This window comes from Pongo abelii, chromosome 3 (genome assembly GCF_028885655.2).
Source record: "Pongo abelii isolate AG06213 chromosome 3, NHGRI_mPonAbe1-v2.0_pri, whole genome shotgun sequence".
Classification (NCBI taxonomy): Eukaryota; Metazoa; Chordata; class Mammalia; order Primates; family Hominidae; genus Pongo; species Pongo abelii.
In genome coordinates, this window is record NC_071988.2 from 123,367,844 (window position 1) to 123,386,431 (window position 18,588).

The 18,588-nt window shown below is 34.7% G+C and overlaps 1 protein-coding gene across 1 annotated transcript in view; it reads left to right on the forward strand.

Annotated features, from left to right (window-relative positions):
* BANK1 (B cell scaffold protein with ankyrin repeats 1) overlaps positions 1-18,588 on the forward strand; it is a 306,099-nt gene that overhangs the window by 27,546 nt on the left and 259,965 nt on the right. The window contains exon 2 of the mRNA XM_024246032.3: positions 14,447-14,845. Coding sequence (XP_024101800.2) covers positions 14,447-14,845 — 399 coding nt within the window. The remainder of the gene's footprint in view (positions 1-14,446; positions 14,846-18,588) is intronic.

Genomic DNA, 18,588 nt, shown 5'->3' on the forward strand with positions numbered 1-18,588 from the left:
TCTATTTTCAAATCAGAGATGTACTGAAATTATTATTGATAGATATAATAGATTTGGATCAAGTTCTGACTTTATACATTTTTAGGTTTACAAAAGATATTTAAAAATTAATAGATTTTAAAATATATTTTAAATGTTTTAAGTACTCTGTTAAGGAGTTGCCACCGGAGCTCTAGACATGTTTTTTTAAATCAGATTTTATGATTTTTACTAATTTTTGTCACACTCTTGTTTTTTATAATCAAGAATATTAAGGTATCATCTACATAAATAAACTTCACTTTTAAAAGTGTACTTCTAAAGGATTTTTAGAAATTTATACACTTTACAAACTATTACAAGTATTTAAAATTAGTCCATTAGCATAATAATGTGTCTGTTCCATGTATTCAAAATATCTACCCTAACTACCCTAACTTTTATGTAATTATATGTTTTTCCTTGAAATGAACTTTTATGTGTTTGTGGAAAGTGCTTTGCCAAAGGACAAGGAATTTCCAAGATGAGTTTTCTTACAACCATATAAAACTTTGATCCTATTGCAGCCTCATTTGTAGCTCTAAAAGTTTTCAGTGGGCATTCATTGATCACCGATGTGGTCAAAGGCTTGTTATGCAGGTATAATTGCTCGCAAAGGAAAACTGAGAAACGAGTTCAAGTCTAATTTTCCTTTGTATGTCACAAAAGGCATAGGCTCATGTTTCCTAGCTATCTTTTCTTGTTTAGTAATTCAGTTTGTATATTTAATTCTGAAATGAAATGAACATGTCCTCTCCTATTTCTTCTTATTTTGTTCAATGTAGATCCATCCATAGCTCAAGCCATCTTTTCTCTAAATCAAAGTGGGCTCTCAAATATATTACATGAACTTCCGTCAATTGGAAGAATTTCCTTTCACCATGAGTGAGGCTGTAATGTAGCAACCATTCACTTTGGACTGGTGCTGGCATATTTTTCAGAATGATCTGGAAACTAATGCCATGCTTCTTTTTTTTCTGTAAACAGGTTTAGTAATTCCTTATGAGGTTACAGATGTATGTTGAGGGAGGAGTGGTAAAGCGGTAAGATTTGGTGTCACAGAAGCTTAAGCTACAGGCTCATGGCACTTACTTGTCCCATCCAGAATTGCCTGAGTCTGGTTTTGTATATATCATACTCATTTTCTAATGGAATATTATTTCTTACAACCAAATTATAATTTGGTAGATCACATAACACCCAGTTTATTAATGGCCAGTTAGACTACATAAACACTTAGTATCATATAAGCAGATATTAATCTCAGTCAGGATCCAATAATAACTCACACGTTGATTTTCAAATAGACAGGAGTCAATGGAAGAATAAGGAATAGTATTCCTCCAAAATCTCAGGGGTATGTGTTGTGGATCTCCTATTGAGAGTTGCCAGAAACTTAATAAAGTTTTGTTATAAAGCTCAAAGGACAGTGTAGTGTGCACTGCAGCCTGACTGTATAGTAGAGCCCTTTTTTGCTCCTACTCAAAACTGGTATTGTTACTGGCTACCCGGTAAATGGGCCCAAATATGTTTGTTTCCTTCAAAATGCAAACAGGCCCATCTAATGGTGAGATTCAATAATTTATATACCCAAAGGAGTGTAAATTGTTCTATTATAAAGACACATGCATATTTTACGTTCATTGCAGCATTATTCACAATAGTAAATTTATGAAATCAACACAAATGCCCATCAATGATAGACTGGATAAAGAAAATGTGGTACATGTACACCATGGAATTCTATGCAGCCATAAAAAGGATTGCGATTATGTCCTTTGCAGGGACATGGATGGCGCTGAAGGCCATCATCTTTAGCAAACTAATGCATGAGCAGAAAACCAAATACCAAATGTTCTTACTTATAAGTGGGAGCTAAATGATGAGAAAACATGGACACATAGAGGTGAGCAACACACACTGGGCCTGTTGGAGGGTGAGGGGTGGGAGGAGGGAGAGGATCAGGAAGAATAACTAATGGATGCTGGGTGATTAATACCTGGGTGATTGGATGATCTATGCAGCAAACCATCATGGCACACGTTTACCTATGTAACAAACCTGCACATCCTGCACACCTGCCCCTGAACTTAAAAGTTGGAAATAAAAAAAATTGTCTTTCAGTATACAGGACTATCCTGATATGCCTTAAAGGAAGCTTGTCCAACCTGCGACCCAGGATGGCTTTGAATGTAGCCCAACATACATTTGTAAACTTTCTTAAAACATTATGAGATTTTATTTTTTGCAATTTTTTTTTTAGCTCATCAGCTGTCATTAGTGTATTTTATATGTGGCCCAAGACAATTCTTCTTCCAATGTGGTCCAGGGAAGTCAAAAGATTGGACACGCCTGCTATACCACTGACTGTCTAGAAAGACTGATGGATATTTCAGGTTCCTGAACTTCAATATGGTTTATCCTTCACACTCTGGCACAAATGTATCATATTATGTATCATATTATGTATCATATTATGACAAATGTATCATATTATGACAAAGGGAGCATTTGCTCCTTTGCTATGAGCAAGTTTATTTACTCAATTTTATATTTTACATATAAAATTATATACTGTATGGCGTATAGATATGGTCAGTATTTATACAGATGTTATTATGACATGGGGCATAGCCTTGAGTTAAGTCAGGGAAAGGTTACTGCTGTTTCTACCAAGTGACTGCAAACTGATTATTATCTTTATTCGTTGCAATTATAAAGAAAATAATGACTCGATCAATATCTGTTTATAGTTTACATAGGCTAGTTGATTTGCTCCAGTAAATATATCATCTGTGGAATAGCAGTTAATATGAATACCTGGTTATGTTTATGAAAATCAGCAGTTATTTTACAAGACCCTTTGGCTTTTGTACTGGCAAACTAGAGAGTAAAGCAGAGTTGTGAAGAAATAACCACCATTATATCTTCATCTCCCATGTCTTTGTTGGTGGCAATAATCTGTAATTCCTTCAGGAATGTAGTACAGTAGTCCCCCTTCTCTGTGGTTTTGTGTCCTGTGGTTTTAGTTATCCATGGTCAGCCATGGTTCAAAAATAGTAATATATTTTGAAAGGAAGAGAAACAGAAACCACATTCACATAACTTTTACTATACTTACTGTTACAGTTGTTCTATTTTATTAATAATTATTGTTGCTATGCTCTTACCATGCCTACCTTATAAATTAAACTTTATCATAGACATACATGTATAGCAAAAAAGCTTAGTATATATAGAGTTCTATGCTATCTGTAGTTTCAGGGATCCGCTGGGGGTCTTGGAAGGTATTCTCCATGAATAAAGAAAGATTACTGTTTTTTTTTTTGTTTTTTTTTTTTTTTTTTAGTTTACTGTGAGAATGGGATTCGACAGTTTCAGATACATATATTTTGCCTTTCCTACAATAATAGTCCTCACTCTCTGTTAGGATTCTGACATTTGCTATGTATATGCATTTTCACCAAACATTTCTGGCTTAAAAAATACCCACAGGATACCTCTGTGGTACTCACATGGGCCCACTGGAATCATTATCATATATATACTGAAGGCAAGATGTCATTTATTATTACACCTGACTTCTATAAATTCCCAAAAAATACCATGGTGGTATTTTCAGTCTTTGGGAATTTTTTATCAGTTAAGACTAGTAACTAATAACTGATAGAAGATATTCCTGAGTATTCTGAGTATTATTTTTTCCCTAGTACACGTGCCTTTAGGTCACTCTGATGAAGGCTTGGAGGAAGATTTATGGTACCCCTGTTTATCAGCATAGAAAACCCCTTTTTCAAAGGGACCTGAGCTCCCCTCAGTGAAAGTCCTCTAAGTCTATAAACTAGGGAGCAGTCTATGAATTTCCATTATAGCAACTTAAGTAAGTTTTTGCACCCCAAACGAGAATTGTTTTGTTTATAAAGATGATATAGAACCTTCATAGGCTATATATTTCAGGTTTACATTACATTAGTAATCTGTATTACAAATATATACACTACATATCTCATTCCTAAGGATCCTCAGATCAATTAGATACTACCACAATACCTGCAGTGAAAAACACTTTGATTATTTATGTTGTCTCTAATGATTGTGTTACCATTTGTTCTCTACCAACTCAGACTTCATTATTCTCCATCGACATCAAAAGTTCAGTTCAAAGGTCTAAACCTAATCATTGTGTCTATGCTGCAGAAGACAGACATCACAGCACTTTTCATGAATACCTTTCTTAATGCTAGCGAAGGGAACATCAGAACACTCTAGAGTAGAGGTCAGCAAATGAGAGTCAGTAGACGAAATCCAGCTGGTGTCCCGTTTGTGTATCACCTGTGAGCTAAGAATGGTTTTCACACATTTAAAGTTGTAGAAAAGAAGAGGAGAAGGATAAGGAGGAGAAGAAGAAGGAGATTCCAAGTGTGCCACAAAGCCTAAAATATTTACTATCTAGCCCTTTACAGAAAATTTGTCTACTGACTCCTGCTCTATGTCATAGCAGGGAAATTCTGGCATTGCAGCCTCATTGACTGTAGGCCACCATGGAATCCAAGCTTTAATTAACCATTCTAATAGGCTGTTAATACTACCACAGGTACTTGAGATAACACATTAATCCCTGAATGCTGTTAAAATACAACCATATTGATAAATTCAGTCAGATCCAACCTTCTGATTCATCTTTCTCAGTCTAATAACCCTTAAAATTCATTCCATACATACTTTCCAAACTCATGCTGATACATATTGGCAATATCCATGAACAGTTTCTGAGTATTAAATTGTTTTTTGTGGAATTTTCTCCCTTCCCTTATGGGATCTAACTCTAGTTACTGATTCAAGAGGCAACCAGTGAGGGATGTTGGCATCTGTACTAAGAAAAGTTGACATTACTTGTAAGGCAATTGCCTCAAGTGAAGTTTTTAAAAATGTTCCTTTTTTTTTTAACTTTTATTTTAGTTTAGGGCCTACATGTGATGGTTTGTTACATAGGTAAGCTCATGTCATGGGGGTCTGTTGCACAGATTATTTCATCACCCAGGAATTAAGGCCAGTACCCAATAGTTATCTTTTCTGCTCCTTTCCCTCCTCCCACCCTCCACCTTCAAGCATACCCCAGTGACTGTTGTTTCCTTTTTTGTGTTCATAAATTCTTATCATTTAGCTCCCACTTATAAGTGAGAACATGTGGTATTTGGTTTTCTGTTCCTGAAATAGTTTGCTGAGAATAATAGCCTCCAGCTTCATTCACGTTCCCACAAGACATTATCTCATTCTTTTTTATGGTTGCATAGTATTCCGTGGTGTATATGTACCACATTCTTTTTATCCAGTCTGTCATTGATGGGCTCTTAGCTTGATACCATGTCTTTGCTATTGTGAATTGTGCTGCAGTGAACATTCATGTGCATGTATCTTTATGGTAGAATGATTTATATTCCTCTGGGTGGGTCAAATGCTATTTCTGTCTTTAGGTCTTTGAAGAATTGCCATACTGTGTTCCACAGTGGTTGAACTAATTTACACTCCCACCAACAGTGTATAAGTTTTCCATTTTCTCCACAACCTCGCCAGCATCTGTTATTTTTTGACTTTTTATTAATAGCCCTTCTAACTGATGTGAGACGATATCTCATTGGGCTTTTGATTTGCATTTCTCTAATGATCAGTGATATTCAGTGATATTGAGCTTTTTTCCATATGATTGTTGGCCACGTGTGTCTTCTTTTGAAAAGTGTCTATTCATGTCCTTTGCCCACTTTTTAATGGAGTTGTTTGCTTTTTTCTCTTGGAAATGTATTTAAGTTCCTTATAGGTGCTCGATATTTGACCTTTGTCAGATGCGTAGTTTGCAAAATTTTTCTCCTGTTCTGTACGTTGTCTGTTCACTGTTGATGCTTTCTTTGGCTGCCCAGGAACTCTTGTTTAATTAGATCCCATTTGTCAATTTTCGCTTTTGTTGCGATTGCTTTTGGTGTCTTTGTCATGAAGTCTTTGCCCATTTCTATGTCTAGGATGGTATTGCCTAGGTTGTCTTCCAGGGTTTTTTTAGTTTTGGGTTTTGCATTTAAGTCTTTAATCCATCATGAGCTGATTTTTATATATGGTATATGTTTGGTTTGGGTTTTTTGTTTGTTTGTTTGCTTGATTTTTTGAATCGAGGAGGGATAGTGAAGCATTCACACTAGCAACAAAAATTCTTTACTACACTAGTGAGATAAGGGAAAGGAAGACGGTTATTGGAATTGCATGAAAACTGGACCCATGAAAGAAAAGTCATAGAAAATTGGCCATACAAGAAAGCAGCCACTGTCCAAACTAAAATGGAGGAGTGAGTGGAGGGCCAATAAAAAACCCTATCATTCTTTCTTCTCATCTGAGATTCTGATGGTGCTTTCAATCAAGGTAGGCATGGGAGCCTGGGTGATGTAATACATAAGGGCCATCCTCCAGGAAAGAAATCAGTCTGGGGGAAATCATAAAAAATAATAAGATTCTGAGGAGATCATTCTTGATGTTGAATTGGAGAAATGAGAAGCACTTGGCAAGGCGTGGTGGCTCATGCCTGTAATCCCAGCACTTTGGGAGGCCTAGGTGGGTGGATCACTTGAGCCCAGCAGTTTGAGACCAGTCTGGTCAACATGGTGAAACCCTGTCTCTACCATTAAAAAAAATACAAAAAATACACAAAATTCACTTGGCATAGTGGTGCATACCTGTGGTCCCAGCTACTCGGGAGGCTGAGGTGGGAGGATCACTTAAGCCTGGGAGGCGGAGGTTGAACTGAGTCCCAAGATCATGCCACTGCACTCCAGCCTTAGTGAGACCTCAGAAAAAAAAGAAAAAGAAAAAAAAGGCACTTAAGAGACTGTATGAGATAGTAATGTTACTGATTCTGGCAATTTATTTTATTATTCAAATTCTCTAAAGTTACCATATTTCATTGATTCTGACAATTTACTTTGTTATTCAAATGCTCTAAAGTTAAAATTTATCTTTGAATTTGTAGTATATTATAGTTTTTTGATCACAGCATTCTCTTCTTAAAGAAACAAAATAATGGGTGGTCTTATGGTCAGTGTTGTCTTGGAATCAATACTTTTTTTTTTTTTGAGACATAGTCTCGCTCTGTCGCCCAGGCTGGAGTGCGGTGGTGCAATCTCCCTTCACTTCAAGCTCCACCTCCCAAGTTCATGTCATTCTCCTGCCTCAGCCTCCCGAATAGCTGGGACTACAGGCGTCCGCCACCACGCCCCACTAATTTTTTTGTATTTTTGGTAGAGGCGGGATTTCGCCATGTTAGCCAGGCTGGTCTCAATCTCCTGACCTCGTGATCCACCCGCCTCGGCCTCCCAAAGTGCTGGGATTACAGATATGAGCCACCGCGTCTGGCCACCACATTTTCTTTGTCCAGTCTATCATTGATGGTATTTAGGTTGATTGCATGTCTTTGCTATTGTGAATTGTGCTGCAGTGAACATTTATGTGCATGTGTCTTTATGGTTGTTTTTTTACTCTGTTGATAGTTTATTTTGTGGTGCAGGAGCTGTTTAGTTTAATTAGACCCTATTTGTCATTTTTTTTATTTGCTGCAATTGCTTCCTAAAACTCATTTCTAACACAATACCTTTCCCAAATCGTCATTCGCATTTTTTCTTCTTTTAATACAAATTATCGGTAAACTTGGAAAGGTGCAAGATGTTCTCAACCATGATATCTACATCTTGATAAAAAATATATTTTCAAAAAATTTTCTTTTAATTCCCATTCCAATGTATATAAATAATGTAGACAACATAGAAACTTAGGAAATAGTCACTTATTTTATGAATATATATACTTACCTTTGTATACCTTATTATTGTGGTAATATTTTGAGAAACTTTTGAGTATGGCCTTCCTGCTCGCAGATGTAGACAGTCTTACTGGTAGGATCTAATATTTCCTGACTCCTATTGTCCATGCTGTGTGATAAGCACATTGTATGAATTTTTTCGGTTAGTACTTTCAACAACCCTATTTAGGTACTTGTGTTTTATTCAATTTTATGAATGGGCCAACTAGACATAAAAAGTGATTAGAGGTGGGATTAGAACATTTTCAGTTTATATATCTAGGGTTAGGAAAACTTCACAAAATAATGCTGTAACAATTAATGCCATGCTTTTTTATATAGAAAAAAAAATCCCTTCCATGGTCGCTCTATGAGACCTAAAAGTATCTGTTTGCATTTTAAAAGAAGAAAGTGGAAAATTCTGAATTTGCATAAAAATTTTTGCTGGTTGTTCTTCACCATAGCTGAAAAGCATAATCTTAAAATTATTTGTTGGTAACTTCCTGCATTTGAAAGAAAGAACTAAGTTAAATAATGTATATGTATAGAAGAGTCCTGTAGAAGATTTGGAAAAATGGACTTGAGTACAGGTATTTGATCATGAGCCCATGAAACTCTAGTGAGAAAATGGAGAAAGATAAGAAAGGGAGAAAAGACAATGTGTGTATTAATAAGTATAATAACACTGTGACGAGTTACAATTCAATACCATTGGGACTCTCTGATTACTGTGTAGAACAAACCTCAGAATTGCCCCCATTGCAGGTTGGATAAGCTGAGTTATTTACACATTTACTTCTGTTCCTCACTGCCTGAGGTTGTCTCCCTATTCTTGGTGCACTAAATCCCTGGAGCTAATGAGCTGCTGGGCAGGTGCACAGACTTAGGAAGTACTCTTAGCACCAGAGAAAGTCCTCAGTCAGTAAAGCAGAGGTCAGAAGTGGTCAATAATAACTGACCACTAAGCAGTAGCTGGTGTCCAGGAAGATGTGGGATGTGCATCCACAGCATCCACTACACAGATATATACAGATTATACAGGAAACACTTCATATATGAATGTCCCACTATGAATAAGTGGAATTAGCCACTTTCCCAGAGGAGAAATATGAGTTATGGTGTGTTTCACTACATTCAAACCTTTGAAAAATCCCCAGTTTTGTTCCCATGTTGTACCAGAAATAACAGTACAAAGTTGGAATGTAAACTCAATCGAGTTATACTTACTGTGTAATGTAAGTAATGATATATGTGTGTGTGATTATATTAAGATTAATGTTCTTGTTGTTATTGCTGAATCCATTATGGCTGTAACTCATTTTTTTTTTTTTTTTGTAATTTTCTGCTTTCTTTTCTTCTGCCTTTTGGTTACCAGTTAGAAAAATGTAATATTGAAAGGATGCATTATGCAATCTTTTTCCATTATGCACAATCAAAACATGGGTATGAGATTGGATCTTATTCAAAAAGAAGAAAATCTGCCATTTTAAGCTGTGCATATGGAATAAGAAGAATTTTAATATATGTTTAGTCTCATTCTTTTGGTAATATGTAATGTAATCTGGTTTTGGTGGAAAAGCAATTGTTGATATAAATTATTGATAAATATTTCTTTCAGGTTTAAACATTTGTTATAGTGTATTTAAGATAAATAAATAAGGCATTATTGAATCTGAAAGAATATAGTAAATTTAACCATAAAACCTAAAGTATAATAATAATAATAATAATAAAAGAAAAAAAAAAATTAAAAAAAAAAAAAAAATTAATATGGCTGTATTTTGTTCCTACAGAACCATTGTACAATGCTGTCACTTTATGATGCAAGACTGAAGATGTATATTTAAAACAATTTATTTGCAGATCTTGATTCCATCTTCAATAGTAATGTCTTTTTATTATGATGAAGCTTTCCAGGAATGGAAATTTTATATTTCTATGCTTCAAGTTTATCATTTATTGTTCCATTGCAAAGCCTATAAAAGTTGACCAATCTTAATGACAGTAACCCTCCTTAAATGGGGAGAATTACTTAGGGTTGATTTAATTCAAGTGTGTAAAATGAAGTGCAGTGCAAGGCCACTGGGCTACTTTTGAGAATTTATAAAGAACTATTTTGGGGTCTGTGGTCCTAGATATTATTCAGGTACAAACTTGTATTTTCTAGAAAAAGGGAAAAGAAAACCACGGCTTATTGAAAGAGTTTTTATTAACTTTTATATTTCAACACAACTTAGTTTCATATGAAAAGAAAGAAAGTCAGCATAAAGATCAACAACTATCTTTGTGGCTCTGATAAGTAACTTAACCCCTCTGAGCCTCAATGAGAACATCAGTAAAATAAGACTAACAGGACCAACTCCATGCAGTTTGGTGAGGATTAAATGAGGTAATACATGTCAACTGCTTAGCAACATTCCTGGTACATAGAAAGTCTCAGTAAATAATAATTGAGAAAACTAAAGATTAAAATACTGAAATGATTTCATCTGTAGAGAAGAAAGAAATGATATTTGATGTCAAATTCAGGTTTTTGAGAATTGTCATGTGAGGTTATTGACAAAATATAAGTCAAATAAAAAGGCTCAATTTTCAACATAAGTAAAAATGCATCTAGAGTATTGAGAAAGACTACCGTGTAATTTTCTTGGGCTTTGAAAGACAGGTTATGATTGTCTCTAGTTTTGATTTCATATAGTTGTCTGCCAATTGTGATACCCAGCCAAATAACATGGGAGTATTTATTCTTTACGTTAACATATACTCATAGCTTATTCTACAATTTTCTTGATTTAAATTATAGAGTCAAAAAGTCAAGTCTGTAAATTCTTCATAGATTACTCTACTCTTAGAGTACATGATATGTTCTGTTTCCTCTTTCTCCTTGGTAGGAAACCAGACTCCCAGTAAGCTTTCACATACTGTGCATAGTTAAGACTGCCCCATAGGCTGCTTGATGTTGACTAATCTAACTCATATCCCTGCAAATAAGCTACTGTAATCTTTTAAATAATATTATTGTGTCCTTTGCTGTTAGAAGTTAAAAGTATAGGGTATAGGGCAGACTGCCCGCATCAGAGTCCTGATTCTAATACCACTTCAGTTTTCCCATCTGTAAAATGAGGAAAACATTAGTACTTACTTAATAGTGTAATTGTGAGAATTAAATAAAACAGCATGTGTGAAACACATAGAGACCTAATTTATTTTAAATGCTTGATAATTTTAATTATTATTAATTTTATTTATACTCCTATTATTTTTATAACTGTAGACCAGCTTATTCTGGCTATATGCAATATGAAGAAAACCCTTCTCTTCTACCGTTCCTCAAATGTAAAAATACCAAATTATGGCATAATATTTCTGTTTGTTAAACAAGTTATTTAGCATCCAGGCTGGATGAGATACTACACTACTATACACAGAATAACAGAACTATATTGATGATTCATATACAACTTACGTGTGATTCCCGTATGTTTTCTGCCAGATGTTTTTCTCTCATTCTACATACATAAATATGTAAAAAAAAGTTGTTGAATATCTGTTCAAGAAATTGTGCTTGGCATTGTGTGGGAATTTGGATTGCAAAATAAAGCATCTGCCCTCAGAGATAATATTTATATCACAGGAAAAGACAGAAAGACATAAACCCAATAATTCAATAAAACACAAAAGCTCTCAGAATCATTATGGTTTTCATCACTACGTCAGTGGTGTAGAAAATACATGCTCTGTTTTCAGAGAAAGAAGATGACAAGAGTTTGGTGTTTCACTCTTTGTATTCATGATAATACTGTACAAACTGATCTTTAAAAATGATTATGTTTTGTAAAATAATATAAGGTTATTATAAAAATATAAGCAATATGGAAGAGTGAAGAAAAAGAAAGCCATATATCTCTCAAGGTCCTGTCTCTCATAAACAATTGTTGCTAATGATAGAATTATTTTAGGTAGATAGGCATGGAGGTACTATTTTCTTAAAAATGAGATTAGAGTTTACATGCTATCTTTAAATATAAAGTTAATTTAAAGTAAAACTAATGATATATTAATTTTAAGATAAAAATTTCTTTGGGTACTTTTTAGATTATTATTGTTTAGGGAAAAATGATACAAAAAATATTGAATGAAGTCATTATTTTAAATTAATGTTTCAAATTTAGGCAGTGTTAAAGGATTAAATTCTATTAAAGATGAGGTTAGAATGTTTTACTTTCTCCTCCCCAAATGCTCAGTTTTTCCCATTGTGTAATCACTTTTATTTCATCAAGTTAAAATTTGCATTTTGTAGTGCAATCATAATGCCCTCAGCATTTAGTTGTTGTTCTATATGTACATGTATTCAACTCACCCTATTCTTTTTCCAAAGTTTTTTTCATTTCTGTTTACTTTGGTTCTGCTACTTTTTGGCTGGATTTTTGTCTATTATTTAAATTTTGATTACAGTTACACTTTCATATAAAACAATGATAAAACATAGTGAAAATCAACAGTTCTTTACTTTCCCTTTCTCCAAATACTATTCCACACTTCTAAGAACCTTAAAAGCCATAATTTTTTCAAAGTTTTTTTTTATTCCTTTGCATATTTCAAAAAGATACATTTATATTACAATTTCTTGATTTACTAATTTTAGCTATTATCTACTGTCTTCCTATAATACGTAAGATAAGTATTTGTATACTTTTGTTTGTCTGACTCTTATTCTCCAGGATATTTAAATCTCAACTTGTCATTAATTAATCAATTTTTACATTATTATAACTATAAACACATGCACACTATTGATCCAAATAGTCTATAATTATCCTGCTTTCTTTCATAAATTTTGGGGCTTTTTTCCAGAATTAATATTTACTTCATTTTTTGTTTTTTGTGCAAAATGTTGAAATGTACCTATCTTTAATTCTTTTTGTAAATACCCTATTAGACCTGTCAAACCTCCATTATTAGCATATTTTCTCTAATTTTCAAATACATGTGATAATGTTACAAATGCTTTATTTATTTCCTATGTCCTTCCCTCCCCAAGTCATCTAGCTTTTGCAGGTATATTGCAGTATAACTTACAAACACAATCTAAGATATGTAGATGAGTGAAAATATATATATATATCTCCATATATATGTACCACCTAGATCAAGATATAGACCATATCCAGAACTCCAGCAGGCTCTCTCATGCCTATTTTAATTTGTTAATTCTACCCTAAAATATTCAGATCTGTATCACTGTGAATCAAGTTTTCTGCTTTGGAACTTTACATAAATACAATTATGCAATATACACTCTTTCTTCTTTCACTCAATATTATGTCTTTAGATTCATCCATGTTGCATGTAGCATTGTTACATTCTTTTTCATTATTATGCAATATTTTATAGTATGAATATACTGTAAAAATTAGTTTTGTAAAAATTTTCTTATAATTCACCTGGCCTTGAAAATGCTCTGAAGAAATCAAGACCAACCTCACATTTCTCTTATTGTGGTGACTTTGTTTTCTTTCCTGGATATGCAAAGAAATTTTATAATTATCATTAAGTTAAGGACAATTTAATCAAGATCTGTTTTCTTTTCTTTTCTTTTTTTTTTTTTTTTTGAGACAGAGTCTCACTCTGTTGCCCAGGCTGGAGTGCAGTGGCATAATCTCCGCTCACTGCAAACTCCGCCTCCTGGGTTCAAGCCATTCTGACTCAGCCTCCCAAGTGCCTGGGACTACAGGCACCCACCACCACGCCCGGCTAATTTTTTGTATTTTTAGTAGAGATGGGGTTTCACCATGTTAGCCAGGATGGTCTCGATCTCCTGACCTCGTGATCAGCCCGCCTCGGCCTCCCAAAGTGCTGGGATTAGAGATGTGAGCCACCGCGCGCGGCAAGATCTGTTTTCTTTAAGAATTTTAATTGGAGCCTGATTGTTTCACGTTGATCCATAGAGCTGGTTCCTTTATCCTTCTTATTTCAAGGATTTTTAAAATTATTAAAAATTATATGTTTTACAGTGTTTTAATGTGTATATTATTCTCTTCTACGTCAGGCTTTTGGATCATCCTTATACTGAATCTTTTCTGTTTTTGACTCTCAACTAAATATATCGTATTTTCAACAATTGTGTTAGCCTTGTTCTATTTCTCCTCCTTTGTTTTTTTTTTTTTTTTTGATTTACTATGAAAATATCAAGCTTTTCTTTTGGGCCAGAAATTAAAATATTATCTATAACATTATCTATGTCTAATCTACTCATTTATTTTTCTAATTTATTTTTATTTTCTAATTTATTTATTTATTTATTTCTAATTTATTTATTATCTGGGTAATGGTATTGTTTTGGCTCTTGACTTGTTTCCTTATTTATTATACTCTTTCATATCATTCTTTTTAAAATTTAAATCAACTTATCTTTGAATTCTAGTTTTATTTAATCTATGATTTTTTTATACTATGAAGGACTTTCATAGAGTTTTTCTCTGGTATAAGCAAATTAATATATTGCCTAGTGAGCATATTAAAATTTTTGAGAAATAATAATTTAACCTGCTGATAGCATTGCAAATATAAGAAAGTATTTTTTTCTTTTTCCAGGAAATACAAAAGACATCATAATGATATATGAAGAAGATGCAGAGGAATGGGCTCTGTACTTGACAGAAGTATTTTTACATGTTGTGAAAAGGGAAGCCATCCTGTTATATCGCTTGGAGAATTTCTCTTTTCGGCATTTGGAGTTGCTGAACTTAACCTCTTACAAATGTAAACTTTTGATATTATCAAATAGCCTGCTTAAAGACCTAACTCCAAAGAAATGTCAGTTTCTGGAAAAGATACTTCATTCACCAAAAAGTGTAGTTACTTTGCTTTGTGGAGTGAAGAGTTCAGATCAGCTCTATGAGTTATTAAATATCTCTCAAAGCAGATGGGAGATCTCAACTGAACAGGAACCTGAAGACTACATCTCTGTAATCCAGAGTATCATATTCAAAGGTAGTGTTGCCAAACCTTGTTTGTTTTATTTTTATTTGTTTTTTTGTAATTATAGAATTGCAAGTTGTTTTAGAACCAATAACTGATGTCAGGATAGGAATAAGAAAAATGAGAGCTGATTTTATTCAACAGTATGTTGTACTGTCCACAAAATACATTAAGGTTCTTAATTTTTAGCTCTATTCCAATCAAGGCTTATTCCTTGTTCTAAAAATGGCTTATAAATATTCTTTAGGGCAGCCTGGATGAGATCATGGCAGAACAAGTATGGTATGCTCAGTCATATGACAGTTTGGTTCTGGAAGCTGGTTTCTTATGTAACTGGTGAGGCATGAGTTAATGTACTCTAGTAGTGTTACCAGTCAGTAGCAGTTCAAGGTTTGAAGGTCTGGGTTACAATTACAGAGCTTTTAAAATTTTAAGCATGTAACCTTTAGATAAAAGAAAATACAAGATCCCATTAATTAATTAATTATATTTCCATGTAGTAATAAAAATGCTGCAGCTTACTAATGTTAAAGCTTCTCCCTTCCACAGTTTTATTCTGCTAGGTGTGAAAAGCGTGCTGTGGTCAGCTGCTTCCCTGATTTCCTTAGTCTGCCCTTTGCTCTCAACTCCCAGTCTTCCAACTATGGTTTCATGGCTTAAAGGGAAGGAGTGAAGCTATTATTTTATCTTGGCCACATCAGATTAAAAGTTGGCTCCTTTTTTTTGGAGCAAATTTCTGAGTTTTTGGAAATTCCTTATTCGCTGGGAATGTCTCTCCTGCAGTTTCTTAATGAGTCAAATAGTCCCTCTTCTCTAAGATCATAGCTGTGGGTGTCTAACGCATATAGATTCTTACTGTTGAGTTCTATGGCTCCTTCATGTGTCTCTCATGATGAAAATGGCACTGAGATATCTCCTGGCTTGGTGTTTCTCCTACCTTGTCCACATCTATCTGAAGATAAACCTTCCTTTATCTTCATTTATCTTTTTCCGGACAAATTCTGGGCATACAAGCCATTCCCAGAGTAGCTATCACCATCCTGCCCTCAGAGCAGCAGTACAGCCACAGTCTCTTGCCCTTAGTAATTTCCAAACCTGGATCCAGCACAAGTGTTGGAGTTCTGTAAATCCAGGGAACCTATATCAACCCCAAATGGTTCGCTGGAAGCTTTTCTCACTATACTTCTTCCTTGGTGGAAAGCAACTTTCTTCTTACCGAAATTCCTTCTTATTTTCCAGTATTGTAACCTCTTCAAATTCAGTGGTTTTTTTTGTTTGTTTGTTTTGTTTTGTTTTGAGACAGAGTCTCGCTCTGTCATCCAGGCTGGAGTGCAGTGGCATGAACTTGGTTCATGGCAACCTCTGCCTCCCAGGCTAAAGCAATTCTCGTGCCCCAGCCTCCTGAGTAGCTGATATTACAGACACGCACCACCATGCCTGGCTAATTTTTGTATTTTTAGTGGAGATGAGGTTTTACCATGTTGGCCAGGCTGGTCTCGAACTCCTAACCTCAAGTGATCAGCCCACCTTGGCCTCCTAAAGTGCTGGGATTACAGGTGTGATTAAAGCATTGTCTTAGTTGTCTATTGTTGCATAACAAGTTTCTGTAAATTTTAGCAACTTAATACATAATGGTTATATCAGTTTCTATGATTCAGGAATCTAGAGAGGTTTAGCTGGGAGGTTCTGGAGCAGGATTTGTCATGAGGATGCAGTCAAGCTGTCCAGAGCTAAGATCCTCTGAAGGCTCCACCAGGTGAAGATCTACTAACAGGGCTTACATTGTCGACAGTTTCCTTTGTTATTGTGATTTTAATAATCCCTTGGTTGGCTGAAGGTCACTTCTAATCATTCCTGAGGAAGGTCCCTTGGAAGCAATGTTTCTGAATTCCTGAATGTTTAAAAGAGTTCGTCTCTTGTCTTACACTGAAGGTAGAGTTTGTCTGAGGACAGTATTGCTCGTGCTCTTCTGTCTCTAGCATTGCAGAATTTACAGAATTTTTATTTGCCTAGCTGACTAAAGGATTCTTCATTGATAGTTGAAGTTTAGTGACTTTACTAGAATATTTTAGTGCTGACTATTCTGGATTATTCTTCCCAGGGACATGCTTTCTTATTTCTGTTTGTGTCTTTTTCCCAAAATGTAGAGTCAAGTCTTCTTTTATTTCATGAAGAATTTCTTAATTCTTTATGTTTATGGTTTATTTTTCAGGGACTCCTTTTTTATGTATTTTGGATTTCTTCAATCTGCAGTGCACTCTACAATTTCTCTCTAATCCCTTTGACTCTATTAATATCTAATTAACTTAGTTTGCATTTTCACTTTAACTTTTGCTACCATTTTATACTTTCATGATTTTCTCTTTCTCTGTATTACTTCCAATCTCTTTCATTTTCATAGTACTTTTACTTTTTTTCATTGTACCATTTGGTTGAGCACCTATAACAAAATTCACCTCTTGTTCTTAATTCACTCACCTCTCTCTATCTTCTTGCATATCTGCACTATATAATTGCTTTCAAAAGGTGATTTCTATTCATTACATTTTAAAAATTCACGGTGAAATGTTTGGTTACAATTTTCAACTTTGTTTATAGTAACATGTGTTTAGTTTTTGCTCCCCATCTCCATTGGTTTTCTCCTTTCCTCTTTTCCTCCCTCCCTCCCTTCCTTCCTTGCTTTCTTTTTCCCTCCCTTCCTCCTATCCTTCCCTCCCTCTCTCCTTCCCTTTCTCACTTTTTCTCTTTTAGTATCTCTATATAGATTCTATGCTTGTTCAGGTTTTCTTTCTTTTTTTTTTGAGATACAGTTTTGCTCTTGTTGCCCAGGCTGGAGTGCAATGGCACGATCTCGGCTCACTGCAACCTCCGCCTCCCAGGTTCAAGCAATTCTCCTGCCTCAGCCTCCTGAAGTAGCTGGGATTACAGGCATGTGCCACCACACCTGGCTAATTTTGTATTTTTAGTAGAGATGGGGTTTCTCCATGTTGGTCAGGCTGATCTTGAACTCCCGACCTCAGGTGATCCACCCACCTCAACCGCCCAAAGTGCTGGGACTACAGGTGTGAGCCACTGCACCTGGCCTCAGGTTTTCTTATGTGTCACTGAGAAAAGTGAGTTTTTTTGGTCCAGCCAATGGAGATAGAGTGGGTTTTGTTGTTTGTTCTGTTTTGTTATTGTTGTTGTTATTTTACAATAAAAGACTGTACTTCTCTGCTTCCACAGATGTAGACTGCTTTCTGTAATATGATTTTTCTGTATAGTTCTTAATTCAGCCTCACTTTGTCTGCTTTTTAGAACCAAACTGCTTCCATAGATGCTTCTCCCTCAAATTGTTGCCTCATATCTACAATGTACCCTTAACCTTATAGGAAGTATGTTTGCTGGCTGTTTTTTAAAATCTGCAGCTTCTGGACTGTTTCTTCAAAGTGTCTTTTCTCTGTTTCCTCCTGTACACCCTTATGCTGTATCGTCACTGTTTTAGGAAACAGTTCATTGAATTTGGGTCTAGGATTTCACTGTTTCCTATTTCCTCTAAATAGGACATTTGCATAATATTTCCTCATTGTCTATGTGTTGGGATGATTTCCAAGAATAAAAAGGGGAAATATTCACAGTACACCATAATGTTCAAACTGGAAGTTTTCAAGTTTCTTATGATCTCTTTTTCTCTCTGTCTTTTTAGTATTCCTCAAGTACATTAAACTTTTTTGAGTGAAAAGAAAAAAGTGTTATAATAGGAAAATTATTTTTTT